The sequence below is a fragment of the Carlito syrichta genome, unplaced genomic scaffold, assembly GCF_000164805.1.
Source record: "Carlito syrichta isolate Samal-C Ts95f unplaced genomic scaffold, Tarsius_syrichta-2.0.1 Scaffold306911, whole genome shotgun sequence".
Classification (NCBI taxonomy): domain Eukaryota; kingdom Metazoa; phylum Chordata; class Mammalia; order Primates; family Tarsiidae; genus Carlito; species Carlito syrichta.
The window spans coordinates 225,661-245,295 of NW_007251007.1; the positions used below are offsets into that span (position 1 = coordinate 225,661).

Sequence of the window (19,635 nt, forward strand, 5' to 3'; positions counted from 1 at the left end):
GGTTCTGGTTCAAATGGTTTCTTCAGATAATTTTATTGACGGATAATAATAGTTCTACACACAGTTCACTTCTTTAAAAAAAAGTATCTGATTTAGTTTGCCTCATGATTTATATTCATTTTCCTTCTGTTCCTTGGATTAACAGTAGAAAGTAAATGCTTAAAATAGTTTCCATGATAGAAAGAAACTCTGAGACCTCATCCCTACCATTGTCAGTTTTTCTATATTAGAGTTCTACCTTCATAACACTTCATTTGTTTAAATTCCCCATAGTATTTATTATCTCTTATTCTTCTAGGCTTTTCTTCAAAACCCTAATCGCAAACACTACATACAATTTTAAATGGAACAAGAGATGTAATTGCTATATACTGGTGGGGGGTGGAGAACATCAGAAAGTAAAAGCTGCAATATTGCAATATGTACTTAGAGAGTATGGATTCTACTCATTCACAAACCCAAACAACCCCAATTTTGTGTCTTTCTATTTTAAAGATGTGTTTCAAGGTTTGAATGGAGCCTCAAAATAGGACCCATTGAAATCTCTTTCTGTAACAAAAGAAGTACAACAATACAGCTATTAGAATGTTGAATAAAGCCCAGAGTTTCAAAATATTGGCATGGTATGCATAACTACTGAGCCATCAGCTAGGAGATAGTAGGTTAGGTCCCTAAATAATGATGTTTGTGGTTTTGGAAAAAAAAATACTAGAGAAACAAAAAACTTTTTTTTTTCCAAGGGAATGAAAGCTATTCCTTTAGTGTGAATAGACAATCACATTCTCCAGTTTAAAATATACTACTTTTTGAAGTATAGATAGAAGAAAATATATTTATGAGACGGCTGAACCTCCAGCAATCTAAAAGCTGTACAATCACTTAAAATGCAACAAGAAAGGAATAGTTCACACTTTGAATACATTAGTCCTTGTAAATCTCATAACACTGACATGGTGAAGGGATTTAGGACATGCTCCCCCAAAATAAATACCTTGGCATTTGAGGAAACAGCAGAAGCAGGCCACAGAAACTAGAAAAAAATTCTCCTTATCCCTTCTCTGAAGCGGGCCATAAAGCCTAGTTTACCTTACCCTGAAAAAAAGGTCATGAGACTCTCATTCCAGAGGAATACTACCTATATAGACTTGGCAGAAAGAAATGTCCTTATTTCTGAAGATAGAGGGACACAAAAGAATCTGAACAAATAGGACTTGCTGAGTTCCCCCAGTTTATTACCCTTAGATCGTACTCCTTTATGTCTAATCATATTTCTTCCAAACTATCTACTTCCTCATCAGACAGTTTAAAATATACACATTTTTCTCAGTTTCTTTGGGTCTTCATTTCTGAAGGCTCCCTGATATGTAAAACTTATATTAAATAAATGTATATGCTTTTTCTCTTATTAATCTGTCTTTTGTTATAGGGGTTTTAGCCATGAGCCTTGTGATGGGTGAGGAAAAAAAAAACTTTTCTCCCTTACAACACTCACTCCTCTTTTTGGTATAAATCTATTAAATTTTTCTTACTCTATTCAAGTGACTTATAGCTAATTATAGGTCTATCGCCTAATGTTATATAGTGTAGCATCTCTATTTTATTACCTTTAATATGAGTTTTGTAAGATTTAAGAAATCAAAAGTGTTCCTATACTTCTGCCCAGCTATTTGAAATATTTATGTTAGGGTAATTTATAGAAATATGGAAAGACAAATGAAACCCCACAGTTCTAAGTATTCTTGTCATCATATTCTGGTTATGAAAAACATTCATATTTATCCAAAGGAAGAAAAAAAGAAAAACTGAAAGTTTCTTCTTCACATTAATGATTTCCAATCAATTGAACTATATTTTTACTTCTACGTATGTATGGCTTCACATGAAAAGCAGGAATAAAAGGATAATAGGAGCAAAATAGGGCAAAAATATTCTGTGAGTTCACCAAATTGTTTTTAACTGGCCTCCAGATATGAAATGAATAACTCAGCTTTAATTTCTTATACTATTCAAGTAGTTATTTATAATAACAATTAAATGTAATTTTGTAAGAGTTAAGAAATATATAGTTTTCCATTTACTATGGTACTTCGTATTTTTTTACTCATCTTTAGTATGATTGTTTTCAAAAACAGAGTATAATGGTTGATGCAAATCTTGCACTAACAGGTAGGTCTGTTAACTTTTTATATAGTTTGAGACTCAGCTGTTTCAAAACGTTGCTCAGTTGACCATTCTGGCTTGCCAACATTCATTGAACAATGACCTTTTCTTTTCCTGGGGATTTTAAAAACTAAACTCATTCTATAATTATTTTTTATATATTACCTGTAGTCAAGTACTTTGCTTAAACAATATACTGAACTGCTCTAGTACAAGAAAGATTTTTCTGAACTTATTTTTCAGTACTAACCTAGTGCCCAATCTCCTGGTTCGTAGCCCCATAAAAATTGACCTTATTAGTTTCCCAAAAGAGGCAGCATTTACTGGGTCCAGTTTGTGTTCCTGACAGTGTCGAAGGTAGTGGTTGTACAGAGTGCTTCTGGGAAGGCTCACTCCTTCTGCTGTCTCATAATTGTCCAAAAGCCACTGGAGCTAGTAGAAAGAAGACACAGTAAACAGAGAAATCATATAGTTTGCCATAATTTCTACAAGACTTTGCAAACACAAAATACAGAAATACTTAGAAGTTCTACATCAAGTCTGACAACAGAGTAAACTGTTGTAATCTGGAGGCTGGAATAATCTGGCTTGGAAAACTCTCAGAACCACTGAAAATAGCTGAACATCATTTATGACCTCAGACAATATCAGTTTCTTCAAATATTTGAGCACGTGTAGAGACATACTAATTTTCTCTGTATTTGTTGCAGTTTTGAAAATAAACACCTCTTCAGGGAATTCAAATAATCCCATTAACTGATAATAAGTATAAAACATATAATTGTTACAGAACGAAACATGTTACCAAGCTTAGCAGCATGTACATAATATATCTTTGGTGTTTGTTTGCTATAACACATAGGCAGCAGGATGTCTTGCATGTATTTTTATATTAAGGTTCTATTCATTTTTATAAAATTCTAATTTACTTAATTCAAATTACCACTAGATAATACAATAATAATTATTGTCTACTGGGACAAATTCTGCAAGCATAAAAGGTAAAATTTAGTCATTTCTTCCTCAAATGGAAAGAAACACACTAGACATTGGCAAAGACTTTATGTGTAATGAAAAAGAATCATTTATTATAATCATTTGAATTTTTCTACCTCAAAGCTGTGTTTTTACACAATTTTGGAAGGCATACCTCAATGATAGTTGGTAAAACAATATTTTCTTAGCCTACATTTCTCAGTTTACATTTCAAAGCTTTATGTTGTCCTATGTCTATTTTTAAAAAATAATCTTTAAAGTTCAAAAAACGTGCATGAAATTTTCAGAATTTGAATCCAGGACTATACTTTAAATTTCAACATTAACAAAATTAAATTATTTATTTGTTCATCTATTTGACAAAAAGATAACTGTAATTGGATTAAACAATTTTCTTAAGGTCACACATTGTGTTTCAATGCCTGAGTCTGGTTTTCGACTCACGTTTCCTGATTACACTAGACCAACGGCTAGTTTCACAAGGGCAGCAAATATTTCACATTACTTGTCTTGACAAAATTTTTATGCCATATATAAGAGGTATTAAAAACAGCTGATGTTTAACATGCAATTCAAGTTAAAAATAATTGTTAGAGCCAACAGATTCATTTATTGAGCATCAACTATGAGCCAGGCAATGTGCTAGGTAGGCAGCTAAGTGATCCAAAGGTGAATGCGATCTCCCTGTCATCTAGGAATCTGCAGTCAAATGCTAAAAATAATGACATGGACATTCAAATAAATTATGCATTTCTTCATTTTGTTTATATGTTTTAAAATTTGTGATCAAACTTAGAACTTGAACTTTCATACTTCAAGCATTTATAAAAATATTTTCAGAATTATTGTCTTTATGACAACTAAATCTTCCAAAACCACTTTAATTTCAAATATTCCTACATGATGTTTACATAATTAAACTTATTTCATTAAACTCATACTGATTGCTGGTTTTATATAGCCACCAAACCTATAAGACACAGCAGAGCACTTTTAAAATAAAATGAATGTTTTGCTCAGAAGACTTGAAGTCCATTATAGAACACATATGTATATGAATACATATATTTAAACACACATATTACCTCTCTAATATATACAACCCTCCACTATAAAACTTTTAAAAGATTACACAAAATAAGCATTCATTTTTATAATGACAGAAAAATACTACAGGTCAACGGAATTATTTTGACAGTAATCATCTATAACCTGATTGCCAGTGAATGAGTTTTCCAGAGGCACTATAACATGATTTCTGGGTATTATAAATGACACACAGAAATGGTTCACTATACATATTCATTTCATGTAAAAAAGAGAAGGCAAACTAATTGGGGCAAACTAATCAAGTTACTAAGGATATACTAGTATTTTGCCTATAACAGTGGGACAGCATGATTAGTATTTTTTTTAATTTCAAAACCGTATTAATTGTCAGTACAACTGAGGGAAACCATACATAAAACCTAGCTTATAGATCTCATCCACATGATTCAGTAAAATGACTGGGATTTGGAAGCACTTCGGTGGTGTTAATGCAGTCTTGGTGAAGCATTCTGCACAAAAGCGTGGGCTCTTGTTCTGTGTACATATACTAGACAAAGCAAAAGTTGACTGCCTTCTGTTGGTATTCTTAATATATTAAAGAAAGGAATATCAGTCCTTGGTATCAAGGAGTATAAAGAAAACACTAAGAAAAAAAATTCCTAGAAAGTCAAAAAAATTAAAAAGCCAATATTTTTTTAAAAAACAGTAATATTTTCCAACTAAGGTAATATAGTCTCCACATCCAGAAGCATGGAACACAGAACGTTTAAGAAAAAATGGCAAATATATGTTTAAATGAATATCTATATATTCTCATGAAATAATGCATACTGTCAAAGGCACAATATGACTTTTTAAAACAATGATGAGTAAAAAAATCAATATTCTTTCCTTTGCTAATGAACAGAAGATCTACTATATAGAAAATATTAATTAAAAGTTCATTTTTAAAAGAAATAGAGTAAGTTCAATTTTAAACATGAACTTTACCACCAAAAGTATACAAATAATAAAATTACATCTAATGTAAAATATGTTTAATCTAATGTAAAATAAGTAAAAATAAGTTAATTAACCAGTGATACACATTAAAAATTTCTTTAAACTGCCCTAATTGTGTACTAGTCTTCTTGCAACATTTAATTACTTAAAAATGAAGACAGATATGTCAAAGTGGGAGCTTACTCATTTCTCATGATCATGGAAATTATCTTGTAGATAAATTTTTATTAAAAACTTTGAAAAAGCAAATTTAGTAATACAATATTTGAAGAGTACTACCATAAAATTATCTTTTATAAAAGTGAAATCTCGTGTAAATAATAAAGTTTAATATAAAATATTTTTAGTCCAATGGTATATTTACATTATACATATAAAAGAGTTAATCAACCACTTTTAATAAAAGAAAACTTTTCATAGAAACAGTGAGGTAACCCAACAAAGAAAGATAACTACAGGCGAATATCTTTGATGAACATAGATGCTAAAATTCTCAACAAGATCCTAGCAAACCGGATTCAACAACACATCTCAAAAATCATCCATCCCTGGGACGCAAGGCTGGTTTAACATTTGTAAAACCATAAATGTAGTCGGGCTCGGTGGCTCAGCCTGTAATCCCGCACCTTTGGGAGGCTGAGGTGAGTGGACTGACTGACCTGCGGGTTCGAGACCCGCCTGGGCAACTTGACGAGACCTCATCTCTAAATAAATAAAAAAATCAGCCGGGTGTGGGAGCACGCGCCTGTAGTTCCAGCTACTTGGAAGGCTGAGGCGGAGGGATTGCCGGAGCCCAGCAGGTCAAAGCTGCGGTGGCCGGGAGCGGCCAGTACACTCCAGTCTAGGTGACAGAGTGAGACTCCAAACAAAAAACAAAAAACAAAAAAAACCATAAATGTAATTAAATACATCAACAGATGTCAAAAAAAACCCCACATGATTATATCATCAGATGCAGAAAAAGCTTTTGATAAAATACAGCACCCCTTCTTGACAAAAACCCTCGAACATCTAGGCATACGTGGAACATACCTCAAAATAGTAAAAGCCATCTACGAAAACCCACAGCCACCATACTTCTAATCGGACAAAAATCGGAACCATTTCCCTTGAAAACTGGAACAAGACAAGGATGCCCACTCTCACCCTTCCTGTTCAATATAGTATTGGAAGTCCTGGCTAGAGCAATCAGAGAAGAGAAGGCAATCAGGCGTATCCAAATAGGAAAAGAGGAAGTCAAGTTATCTCTCTTTGCAGACGACATGATTGTGTACCTTGAAACCCCAAGAGAATCTGTCAAAAACCTCCTTGCACTGATAAAGGACTTTGGAAAAGTCTCAGGGTATAAAATAAATGTGCAGCCAGGCTTGGTGGCTCAGCCTGTAATCCTGTGCCTTTGGGAGGCTGAGGTGAGTGGATTGTCTGAGCCCGCGGATTCGAGACCCGCCTGGGCAACTTGGTGAGACCTCATCTCTACAATAAATCAAAATGAAGGCGTGGTAGTACGCGCCTGTAGTTCCAGTTACTTGGAAGGCTGAGGCAGAAGGATCACCAGAGCCCAGCAGGTCGAGGCTGCGGTGGCTGAGAGCCGCCACTGCATTCCAGTCTAGGTGACAGAGTAAGACTCCAACTCAAAAAAATAAATTAATTAATTAAATAAAATAAAAGTGCAAAAGACAACTTCATTTCTTTACACCAATAATAAACAAACAGAAACCCAAATAAAAAGCACAATTCCATTCACAATAACCACCAAAAAAAGAAATACCTTGGCATCTTCCTAACCAGAAACGTGAAAGACCTTTACGATGAAAACTATAAAACACTGCTCAAAGAAATCAAAGATGACACAAACAAGTGGAAAAATATCCCATGCTCATGGATTGGAAGAATCAACATTGTGAAGATGTTCTTCTTACCTAAGGCAATCTACAGATTTAATGCAATACCCATCAAATTACCAGCAACATTCTTCTCAGACCTAGAAAAAACAATACAGGAATTCATATGGAAACACAAATGACCAAGAATAACCAGAACAATCCTCAGCAAAAATAAATAAATAAATAAAAAAGCAGGAGGTATCACATTACCAGACTTCAAACTTCACTATAAAGATACAATAATCAAGACAGCTTGGTATTGGTACAGGAACAGGCATATAGACCAATGGGATAGAATTGAGATTCCAGAAGCAAAACCTCAATTTCTCAACCAACTCATTTTCGACAAATCCTCCACCACCTACCACTGGGGAGAGAAGAACCTATTCAGTAAATGGTGCTGGGAAAACTGTCTGAACACATGCAGAAGATTCAAACAAGACCACTATCTATCCCCATACACAAAAATTAAATCTAAATGGATCAGAGACCTAAATGTAAAACCTCAAACCATAAGAATCTTAGAAAATGCAGGACACACCCTTATGGAAATTGGAACTGGCATCCAATTCCTGAACAAAACCCAAAACGCATGGGCCATAAGACATAAGATAGACAAGTGGGACCTCATTAAACTGACATGCTTCTGCAAAGTCAAAGAAACTATCAAGAGAGCAGGGAGACAGCCCACAGACTGGAAAAAAGTATTTGCCAACTCCAGGTCTGACAAAGGCTTAACATTTTGGATCTAAAAGGAAGTCAAATGTGCTGAAAAGAAAAAAAACAAACAACCCCATTACAAAGTGGGTAAAAAATATGAACAGACACTTCTCAAAAGAAGACATACGAGCAGCTAACAGACACATGAAGAAATGTTCAGCCTCACTAATCATCAAGGAGATGCTAGTTAAAACTACACCGAGATACCACCTAACTCCAGTCAGAATGGCCATTATCAATAAGTCAAAAATAACAGATGCTGGAAAGGATGTTGTGAAAAGGGAACACTTCTACACTGCTGGTGGGAATGTAAACTAGTGCAGCCTCTGTGGAAATCAGTGTGGCGATTCCTAAAAGCTCTAAAAATCGACCTTCCATATGACCTCGCAATCCCCCTACTGGGAATATACCCTGAAAAACTCAAATCACTCTATAAAAAAGATACCTGCACACGTATGTTTATCGCAGCATTGTTCACGATAGCAGGATCATGGAAACAAACATGCTGTCCATCAGAAGATGACTGGATTTTAAAAATGTGGTACGTATACACAGTGGAATATTACGCAGCCATAAAAAAGAACAAAATCACGAATTTCGCAGCAACTTGGATGGAATTTGAGTTTATAATACTGAGTGATCTCTCACAGAAATAAAGATCTGAGTATCACATGTCCTCATTCATAAGTGGACCTTGAACAACTATCGTAATACTGTAAGAAAAGGATTGATAGTGGCAGGAAACTATGGGGTGGCAGGGAGAGGAAAGGAGGTGGGATTAACGGTAGTCGGTATCTGTCTGGGGATGGGGGGCACACCTCATCAACAAGGGTACCTGCACAATGCATATTTGTATATCTAACCCTTAACTGTACCCCACAATTTTAAAATAAAAAATATGTTAAAAAAAAAGAAATAGTGAGATAATCATAGCAAAAGTTGGTACAAACAAGTTAGAAGCCTAAGTGATATTACTCATACCCCAAGTAAATAATTTAAAGAAGCTGGGCTTGGTGGCTCAGCCTGTAATCCCGCACCTTGGGAGGCTGAGGTGAGTGGACTGCCTGAGCCCGCAGGTTCAAGACCTGCCTGGGCAACTTGGTGAGACCTCATCTCTACAATAAATCAAAAAATGAGCCAGGTGTGGTAGTGCACGCTTGTAGTTCCAGCTACTTGGAAGGCTGAGGCGGGAGGATCGCCAGAGCCCAGCAGGTCGAGGCTTCGGTGGCCGGGAGTGGCCACTGCACTCCAGCCTGGTGACTGAGTGAGATTCCAACTCAAAAAATAATAATAATTTAAAGAAAAATAAATCATTTATTGGATTGGCTATTCTGTCCTCTGAAATGACTAAGCAGGTCAAAACATCTATAGTTTATATAATTTATATTCGAAACCAGCTTTTAAGTCTGAGTTTCTTTACAGTATATATATAAATCACATAATTTGTTTGAAAAATTCCACAACAACAGGAATTTGGGGGACTTTTACTTTGACAGTAGCCAAATTACATTTTGTTCCCTACTCCCTGTTAGCAGGAGGAGTAATCTTTATTTCTTGCCAGAATCCTGCAGAGCACATGAAGAAGCAGAAGGAAATCAAGTGGAGGTAAAATCCCTAATAAGATGGAGGTAGTTTTGCTGTAGGCATGTGGGCTTCAGCTAGAAAGCCTGCCAACCACTGCCCCACTTAAGGGTATATCTCCTAGAAATTCATTGCATAAGTAGAAATCAATTTAAAAGGATCTACCAGATAAGACTTTGAGACTTAGCAGGAGATTCTCATCTGTATCCTATATGCCAGTATTTAGCTTATAGGTTTTGACATAATGATGAAATTATAAATCAGACATTTGAGTCTAAAACACAGTATTAGAAAGCATTACTTATTACTTATATATTTTTTACTGTAAGAGAAACTAGGCAGTTTAAGTTTCTGTGTAAATGTAAATATAACTTAAAGGCATACATTCCATAAGCTGCCCAAGGGAAGTTAATGCCTGTTATGATACACATTGGTTTCTTGGGTTTTGTCTTTAATAAAATATATTTGGACATTAGAATTCAACAACCCCAGCATTTAGTAATTTATTACTAAACGATTACTATTTATTCTACTCTTTTAAAATGTCTTGTAAAATGTTTGCTTGTATTTATAATTTAAAAAACTCATAAAATACCATAGGAACTTCTAACCTTTATCTTTACAACTTGATTATTCTTCTAATGAACTAACACAAACTTATCTGAGAGTGGAAACCAATATAATTGCATCTTTCAACTTTTGCATTTAATCTATCTTAATCAAGATAGATTAGAATCTTTCTAATCAAGATAGATTAGAAAGATGAATGACTCCTATTTTTCCCAAAGGGAAATCCTGATTGACAAATAATATATATATTGCATTGTCCAATTAACATCTAAATGTAGCATTTGGCATTTTTTCCCAGATGGATTATTATCACTTACGATTCATTTTAAGTTCAGTTCACTGATGATATGCATTTTGACAGGCATTATTTCTATAATAACTTATATTTACAATATAGCAGAGTAAAAAAAAGTGAGTAAAAAACAAGGTTTTGCTTTGAGCTGATTGTATTTTGGTAGCTAAAACCAGCAAAAATAATGAAGTAATTATTTGCTAGATTGTGAAAAGTATATAAAATATATGGCTAAAGCTTCTTATATACTCCAAATAGAATTTTAAAAAACTGCACAACCTTAAAAACATTATGTGAAAGTTGGGAACCATTTAACAACATTTCTGAATTCAAATTTACCATCTAAAATATCTCAAATTGAACACAATTTAATTATTAAATGCTCATTGAAATTAATTGCTACTGAGAAAGAGCATAAAATAACTCAAGTCTGTAAAGAAAAGAATTAAATATTCTCATTTGATTTAGGTAGACTATACATCATTTGCCTATAGCATTTTCATGTACAAAACACTAGAAATAAAAACACTTAAATAAAAAATTATTACACTAAGAGACAGAATTCTGTAAAGTCAAACCAAAAGTACCATTCTAAAATACAAGGATATGAATAATGTCACTCTTGGCTAGAACTTTTTAAGGGATTAGATTGTTTAGAGGGAAAAAAATCATCAACTCTTCAACTGAAGATTGCACATGGGGAAATGACAGAGTGACCATATATTCTTTACTCATATGGTATGCCAGAAAAAGACCACCCTTTACCAACGATGTTTACACATATACCTAGTTAAGCAAACTTGAAAACAAAGGAAACAATACAATGAATATAAGAATCTCCAAATCAATTCATGTATGATTGGCAAAGGCATCTTAGAATAATGAAGGTAAGATAAGGACTGTTTCCTTCTATTGTTTCTTTTGTGTATTAATTTAGCAAATATTGAGTGAGTATCTATTATGTACTAGCCACAGTTATAAGCACTAGAGATGCACTGGTGAACAAACATACAAAAATTCTTACTCTCTTAGAACTGTCACTTGCAATAAATATTTACTGACTGACTACGAGATATTAGCACTGAAATAATTCCCATCATGTTAATTCTCTTAAGAATATGCTGAAAATGGGATACAAAACATAATACCTACCCTATCTTCTAATGTGCGCAAAAAGGTAAAAAGTAAAGCATGAAGCTGGGGGAATCATTTATTTGATTTAATCCAAATGAGAATTTTCAGAAATACTGAAAATAATCAAATTTATAAAGAGAATATGAAATACTTTCTATTTCATATCCCAAAATAAAATGAGAAGAGACTTTTCAGTTCAAAAGTCGTAATTAACATGCTTCTTTAAAAACAAGTAAAAAAGCCAGGCTTGGTGGCTCAGCCTGTAATCCCAGCACTTTGGGAGGCTGAGGCGAGTGGATTGCCTGAGTCCGCGGGTTCGAGACCTTCCCAGGCAACTTGGCAAGACCTCATCTCTACAATAAATCAAAAATTAGCTGGGTATAGTAGTGCACGCCTGTAGTTCCAATTACTTGAAAGGCAGAGGTGGAAGGATAGCGGGAGCCCAGTAGGGCGAGGCTTCGGTGGCCACGAGTGTGCCACTGCACTCCAGTCTGGATGACAGAGTGAGACTCCAACTCGAAAAAAATAAAAAATAAAAATAAAAACAAGTAAATATGGGATATTGATAATTTATCCTAATAATTTGCATAATGAAATCGAGTCTTTGTAAAAACTGATAAATCAGGGAATAATCATACAGTTGAATTCATGTTCACCACAAAGAATCCCACAAATCTCAAACAATTCTGTATTATGCAATACATAGGGAGCCATAAGGGTAACAGAGTCTGTCGACATTTAAAAATCCTCTCCAATGAAAAATTTCTACATAGTAGAAAATCACCAGTTAGGTTCACAAATAGTTTTCAACTAGTTATCAATGAGAATACTTTTAGCAAGTAGTTATCAGCTAGAATGCATGCAATAGCTAATTCCAGTTGTTCAGATAAATCTAACAAGGAGTAAGAGCATCATCACCATTCCAAGGAGGACAAAAAGACAACAAGATCTTTTCTGTGTTCATGGAGAAACTACTGCCAGACTAGTCAGCAGAAGCACTGATCCTTTCTACACTCTTTACAACCATATGTGGAATCATTTGTATTTCTAAAGATTTGACTATAAATGTGTTTTTGAATGAACTTCACTGTACCTCAGAGGTGTAATAAAAATCAAGATAGCTGGAGAAGATTATCACTGCATTAACAACATGTATGCTTACACTTTTTATACACTAAAGTGCTTCTGGCAGTTGTTAACAGTATGGAAGATTTGCCACACTATGTAATAAAAAATATGAAGGTATAGAGTAATAAACATTTGTCTGTTGTTTATGCAGCTTAATTCATACATTAACCTTAAATATTAGTTCATAAATTCTATAAGAGAAAAATCATTTTTGAAAACCCCAACAAAGTTAAAAAGTTTCAAACAAATCAATAAATACATTTAAAAATATATAAAAACACATTCTTATACCCACATTATTATTCATAAAAATGCTAACTAAGATGAATAGTTGAAGTTAAAAATGAAACATATCACATTTTTCTGAATTATACTGTATAACTCAAATAAAAATGAACTATGAATTGAATATCAAAGCACAACTTGGAAGTCCAAAAGCTGCAAAGGATAACCGGAAACTTCAGGTTTTGTTTGTTTGTTTGTTTTTGCTTATGTCCTTGTACATTTCTGATTGAAAATAAAGAACACTTTCACTTGCCATTTGCAAAGCCTAAACACCAGTTAGTTGATCAACATCCCCCGACACTCACAGCATAGTAGTATATAGTAAATTAGCCTTTGACACAATCACAGACTCATGCCAACAGCAGGAATATACTTATGAAACACATAAAAGAATTACATACTGAATACAAATTTTCAGAAAGGGAAAAAAGTATATTTTTATCTTAAACTATTCCAGAAAGATAGGCCAAAATATATACTATTATTTTAAAGTTTATATCTACAATTTTCACCAAAATTATAGGCATTTTACAAATTGGCTAACCTGTTTTTGTTTGCCATACTTTTCTCTGAAAAAAAAAATCAAGATAAAATACTTAATCTAAAAACAAATGTTAAAGAACATAAGGAGGTACTTAGTGTTATTTTGAATTATAAAACTTAGGTGTTCCAAAATTCAAATATTTCAAAAGCACAGTAAAAACATTTTCTAGGAGCTAAAGATTTTAGGTTGATTTAAAAAATAAGTATTTCATTTATTTTCATTTTGGATTTTTCAGCTATAACATATGGAAAAAAATAAGAAGTTATAACAATTTTATCCCTAAATTTAAGAACACACTGTTAGGTGGGAGAAAAACTCTAATTCAAACCAAAATGCAAATAATATTAATTTAGCAGAAGATCTATTTATAATAGATTTAAGTCACAGGTCTATTTAACCTTTTTCCTGTATATTCAGAAATCATTATAAAGACATGTTTAATCAGCATTTTCTTTTCTTTCTTTTTTTTTTGAGTCAGAGTCTCACTCTGTCATCCAGGCTGGAGTGTAGTGGTACGCTCACAGCCACCGCAGCCTCAACCTGCTGGGCTCAGGTGATCCTTCTGCCTCAGCCTTCCAAGTAGCTGGAACTACAGGCGCACACCACCATGTCAGGCTAATTTTTTTTTTAATTTATTTATTGTAGAGACGAGGTCTCACCAAGTTGTCCAGGCTGGTCTCAAATCCCTGGACTCGGGCAATCCTCTCGCCTTGGCATTCAAAAGTGCTGGGATTACAGTCTTGAGCCACCGTGTCCAGCCAGCATTTTCATTGGTTTCCCAAATTTGAACAGTCAATGAAAATGTTTATAATTTCACAAATCTGACATCATCCTTCTTACACTTACCAGTGTCATAGGATAGCATTGGATAGCAGTGAAAAGCTTCAAGAAATAGTAATGGTAATTCTGTTTTATCTCAATGATGAGCAATTTATGGCTTATCTACAACCTCACATTTTCTTTTGGCACACTTTCATTTCTCCTTAGGTCTTAGTACCTGAACTCATCTACCGGGTTGCTCATTTACTACCCACTTCATAGACTCTTTCTGGTAAATAAATTATTTTCTAACAGTTTATCATTGGGTTTGACATTAATAATCTTTTTTTCCTACTTAAAGAATATTACTGGTCACACAAGTAGACATCTATTTTTCAGGCTCAGACATAGACACACACATTACACATATTGCTTCACAGTAAATAAATATCAAACTTGAACAATTTAAATATTTAACATCCCCATTAATTACTTTTCATAAATATATGGCAGGTTGTTATTAAATTGAATTATGATATACCTCTACCAACATAGTACAAAAACCTAATAAGATAGCATTACACTGGGGGTTCTTTTTTTTTTTTTTAGATATTCCACTGTACAAAATAGTCACTAAATGATACAGAGATCACAAGGGGCTGAGAAAGGAAGGTTAAAAAGCAAAATAAATAAGTAAATAAAACAAGCATTTAGAGGCAAGCAACACATGCAGAACAAGCAAGAGATTAGTGTACATGAAGAAGAGGCAACTTACATGGCTGTTGAGAAGAGAGCTTCTGTGAGTGGACAGACCGTCAGACTTTTGCAGCGTCTCAATCGCCATTTCAATCTGATAATAGATGTCATTAAAAAAAAGGGCTCAAGACAAGATAGTAATAAAAGGCTGACCAGAGAATTTCTGATAGATTCTTTAAGGTTCAATTTCTTCTTCAATGGTGGCTAATGAATAGCTATCACTAAATGTGTTTTCCCCCCATTTCTTCCCCCACCCCAAGAATAAAATAAAAATATGCACACTAATAATAAGTCCAATTACAAAGTAGACCTTTTTAAAACATTCTGTAATTATAATCAGAATGGAGACCTGAGGAGCAGGAACCCCGGTGTTTTTCTAGTTATAAAAAAGCATTTTTGACTCTCATAGTTCAAGATGTGGGATAGTAAACCATTCTCTTTCTGAATAGTCTCCCATCTAAAGAGTACTCAATATTTGTTCTATCCTGTCAAAAGAAAAATCAAACAGCAGATTCTGATTTTATTTTTTTATATTCCAAGTTTAAGATGCATTAGTATTTTAATGCAAATGTACAAAGATCCTTCATTAATGTTCAAAAACTACTAAATCTATACATCCCTTTCTTAATCTTATATTAATATTTGGAAGTGGTGGGGTCATTAGTATGAACAAGCATTATGAGATAATGATGGTCCCTAGATTATATTTTAGGATGTGGTGGTGAGGGAAAGTTATTAGAAATGACAGTAGAAATGGAATGTAGAAGGAAAAATAATTCAGAACCAACAGAGAAAAGGAACAACCAACGAAATAACTTTCTTCCATGTAATCTCAGCATATCATGAGCAATCATAAAACCTTAATTAAGTAGCAAGTGCCAATGATAAATGTGATATACTCTTGATAAGCTTGTGTTTAAAGATATCTATCTTTCAGCTTCTGATACAAATGCATGTTCCATAAAAAACAGGTACTGAACACCATGTATTTGAATACTAGGTTAAGTAACAAAGTTTTTAAAGAATCACACTATGCAATTTAAGAGAGAAGATTTATTTCATTATTTTTATTTTAACAATCTGACCAAATTACCAATCCAGAATGTTATAAAAGTATTTAAGGCTCTGAAACATGGCACTTTTCTTATACTTTAGCTACAGAAATTGATGATGCCTTGGAATTTTAACATATGGTCCCCACACAAAGAAAAATGATAGAAAGTAATAACCATAGCAAAGACTTTTAATTTTCTATCAAGTTTCCAATTTTTTATGGTCAATTATATCAACATTAGATCTAATTTTCTTCTAAACAACTTAGGAATTAATAGTTTTAATTTTATTTTATATTATTTTCCCACATTGCTGATTCTTCCCTAGAGTTAATAAAATGTAATACTGAGAAGAGTATGTTAGGTTGAAAAATTATTTTTTAAAATCTTAAAATAGATATTAAATTAGTTCATAAGAAGACGTAATTCAATTTCTTCTATCGGTAACTTTTTAAAAATCACAAAAATAAGCAAATGGTCTAAAACATTCTTTCTGCCAGATGGGGTGTTAATGTAGTTTATCAATATACTTGAAAATACACGAAAGAAAGTGATATTGATCAAATAAAAAAAGATACCTTATAGAAAAAGTTAATGTAAATTTAATGAATAAACAAGCATTTTACCAAAATACTAAACTGCAAAACTATAAAGAACTTTGGTATAACATCTCTTAATAAGGGATCAATAAATGCTCTTGTTTTGAAAGAGAAAACATAGATCAGAAAATAGCTGAAAGGATTCATGTGCATATAAATTACTTCTAGGAAGAATTTGCTCAAAATCCTAATTTGCTAAAACTCTACATTTTCTTTAAAGTTTAAGTACAGAGAACTTGATGTAAGATTTCTCTCTATAAGCGAAAATAAAATGATGCATAACTTATGATATTATAGGCTTAAATGAAAGGTAAACATTTTCAGAATATAATATATAGAGTTGAGCACCAATGAAGGAGAAGTTCAGGCTCCAGTCTTGTTATGTAATTTTCAGTTGACTAAACCAACACTACTTTGTTGCGAAAAAAAATGTTTGTTTGAGGTCTGCTTCTATTACTGAAGTTGCTAGTCTACAATGGTCCTGGATTTCCAGAGGATTTCCTAGAAGGCCAGGCTATTAGGAAATGGCTCTCTCATTTCTGGCTAGTTTTTGAAGAGTTTTGGAAAGGAGCAGAAAGGGATCAAGAAGATATGTGGGTCAAACTGGATTTCCTAGGGATAGAGATATTTACTTTCTAGAATGCCTTGGACCTTCAGAATTTTGTCACTTGTAATATAGATTTCTTAAATAAGTTATTTATTTTGGCGTTAGGAATCTTCTGCCCAACTGACTTAGACCTGTGCTAAATTTGTGAAGCCCAGGGAGGAGAAAGGAAGAAACACATAAGTGACAAGACAAGAAATGAACACTGAGTTTTTCTTTAGGGAAGACACAAGCCTCAGAGCATACATATTGGAGTCTACATGGAAACCTACAGGCTTCCAAATACCCATGAATTATTTGAGGCTTATTAAGTAGTCCATAGGCATAACCAGAATATTTAATTACCATCTTATGATAAGGACACCCAGGAAGCATACAAAAAACATAACATGCATTTATTATATTCATTCATAAAACATTGAAGGGAATTCTAATCTCATGAAAGGATCATAGCCCTAACTGTGTTTTTTAAAAGATGGGTTTTATCTATTACACAGTCACTGTATACCTATCCTATATAAGGTAGTATGTGAAGGACCATGAAAAAAAAACTGTTCATAATCCAACAGATGCGGCAATCTAGTAAGATAGATAGAATATATATATGTGTGGGTGTGTGTGTGTGTGTGTATAAATATATATGAATAAATATGTAATTATATAAACAAGGCTATATAGATCAGAAATAAAGTATAGTTCAGAAAGGCAGAATAAATAAAAACAGTATTCTATAACTTTGGGGGAGTCTTGACCCTTTCTGAAGATGTAATAAAAACTGTGAAAAAATGTATTTAAGAATATCTACAAAATTTGTGATCATTTTCTCAGAATTTTATAGACCCCCTCTGGATTAAGACCCATGCTTTAAAAGGTGGAAGGGTTTCAGTGGGTAAAAGTGGTAGAAAGAATATTCTAGGGAGGAAGAATAGACTCAGTGAAGTCAAGATGCAAAGAAGCACAGGTTGTGTACACATTTAGGAAATGGCAAGAAATTTAGCTTTTAGAATGAATATACTTATCTGGGAGCAGTAAGAGTCAGGCTGACAGAACAGGCTGGAATTAGATATTGGTATGTGGAAATTAAGGAAGAAGCAATGTCATTTAGTTTTTGAAGGAAGGGCTGGACATTAAGATTTTGAAGGAAGTGGCTGGATGCTTGAAAAATAATGGTTTTTAGATAAAGCCAGGAGATGGTTTTTGCTAGGTATAATAGGCAGGGCTAACAGTAAAGTTAAAATAGGTTAAGAGCTGAAGTGTGCTGAACAAATGTTTGTGGACTGAATAGAAGCTCTTAGGGATAAGAATAAGAGAAGAGATGATCATTCATGGGAATATATTATAATAGAGGGAAAGCAAGGGTGAAAGGTTAGAGAAATAAAAAAAATAGGAAGAGTAATAAAGTAAAAATAGGGAAGAAGAGTAATAATGAGGCAAAAATGTTGATATTATAAAGTTTTGGAGGGTTAACTAGCTCTATTTATTCCAAATGGATGACTGATGCCACTCCTACCAATTAGCCCATTATTTGGTTCTGCCATAGTTTCTTGGGGGTAGTTTCATGTATCAGGGAAGAAATTGGGTAGAGGGACAGAGAAATGGAGTACAAACCAACTAGATAAAATGTTAATGAATACACATAAATTTCTACCAAACTCATCAAAGATGAAATTAATTTGTTAACTTTTCTATTATTGTAGATTAGATATTTGAGCAAATATTTGAACAACCTTCTGCTAGCTGGCCAGTCCCAAGAAAAAATAGCACACTCCAGCATTTGGCATCTAAAAAACTGAGACCAAAGTGAACTGCTGAGATCATATGCTTCCAGTTTACTGTAGATGATTTAAAAAATTAAATTCATTCCTTAGGAAAAATTTATGAACTATCTTATGTAGAAATACACTTAACACTAAATGACATTTAAATAGACATTAAATCCATTTAATGTAGGATGATCAGATAAGACAGGTGGAACATTTGCTTAAAAGTAGGCTCACTGATCCAAAAGATTATTGGCCCAAATGTTCAACATGATATTCTCATATATCATCTGAGAAAATGTTTCTAACCTTAACAAAGATATTATATCCCTATATTTTCAAGCAATGAGAATGATCAAATAATTATATCACCAAGTAGTCAGAACTTAAAAAGATTCAAACTCAAGAATTTTGTAGGTCTTTTAAAGAATTAAGATAATGTAATTAAATAACGACTCCCCTCCTCTGTATAAAACAATATGGTGTATGTCACTATTGTAGGAACAGCAGTAAAGTAATAGAGTTTCATGTGAATTTGTTCCATTTCAACAAACATAAAGTTTCATTGTGAACAAGGTGCTGTGTTTGTTCTGTGGATGGGTGGGTGTGTAAATGGAGGGTGGGAGAGGAGAGAGAGAGAGACAGAGACAGAGACAGAGTGACAGAGAGTAACAGAGAGAGAGAGACAGAGAGAGAAAGAGGGAGGGAGGGAGGGGGAGGGAGAAGAAGGGAGGGAAGGAGACAGAGTGAGAGAGCAAGA

At 33.5% G+C, this 19,635-nt stretch overlaps 1 protein-coding gene across 1 annotated transcript in view; it reads right to left on the minus strand.

Annotated features, from left to right (window-relative positions):
• The window catches only part of RFX3 (regulatory factor X3), a 309,272-nt gene that overhangs the window by 71,471 nt on the left and 218,166 nt on the right, over positions 1-19,635 (minus strand). The window contains exons 5-6 of the mRNA XM_021715245.1: positions 14,880-14,954; positions 2,411-2,592 (exon numbers count right to left, since the gene is read on the minus strand). Coding sequence (XP_021570920.1) covers positions 2,411-2,592; positions 14,880-14,954 — 257 coding nt within the window. The remainder of the gene's footprint in view (positions 1-2,410; positions 2,593-14,879; positions 14,955-19,635) is intronic.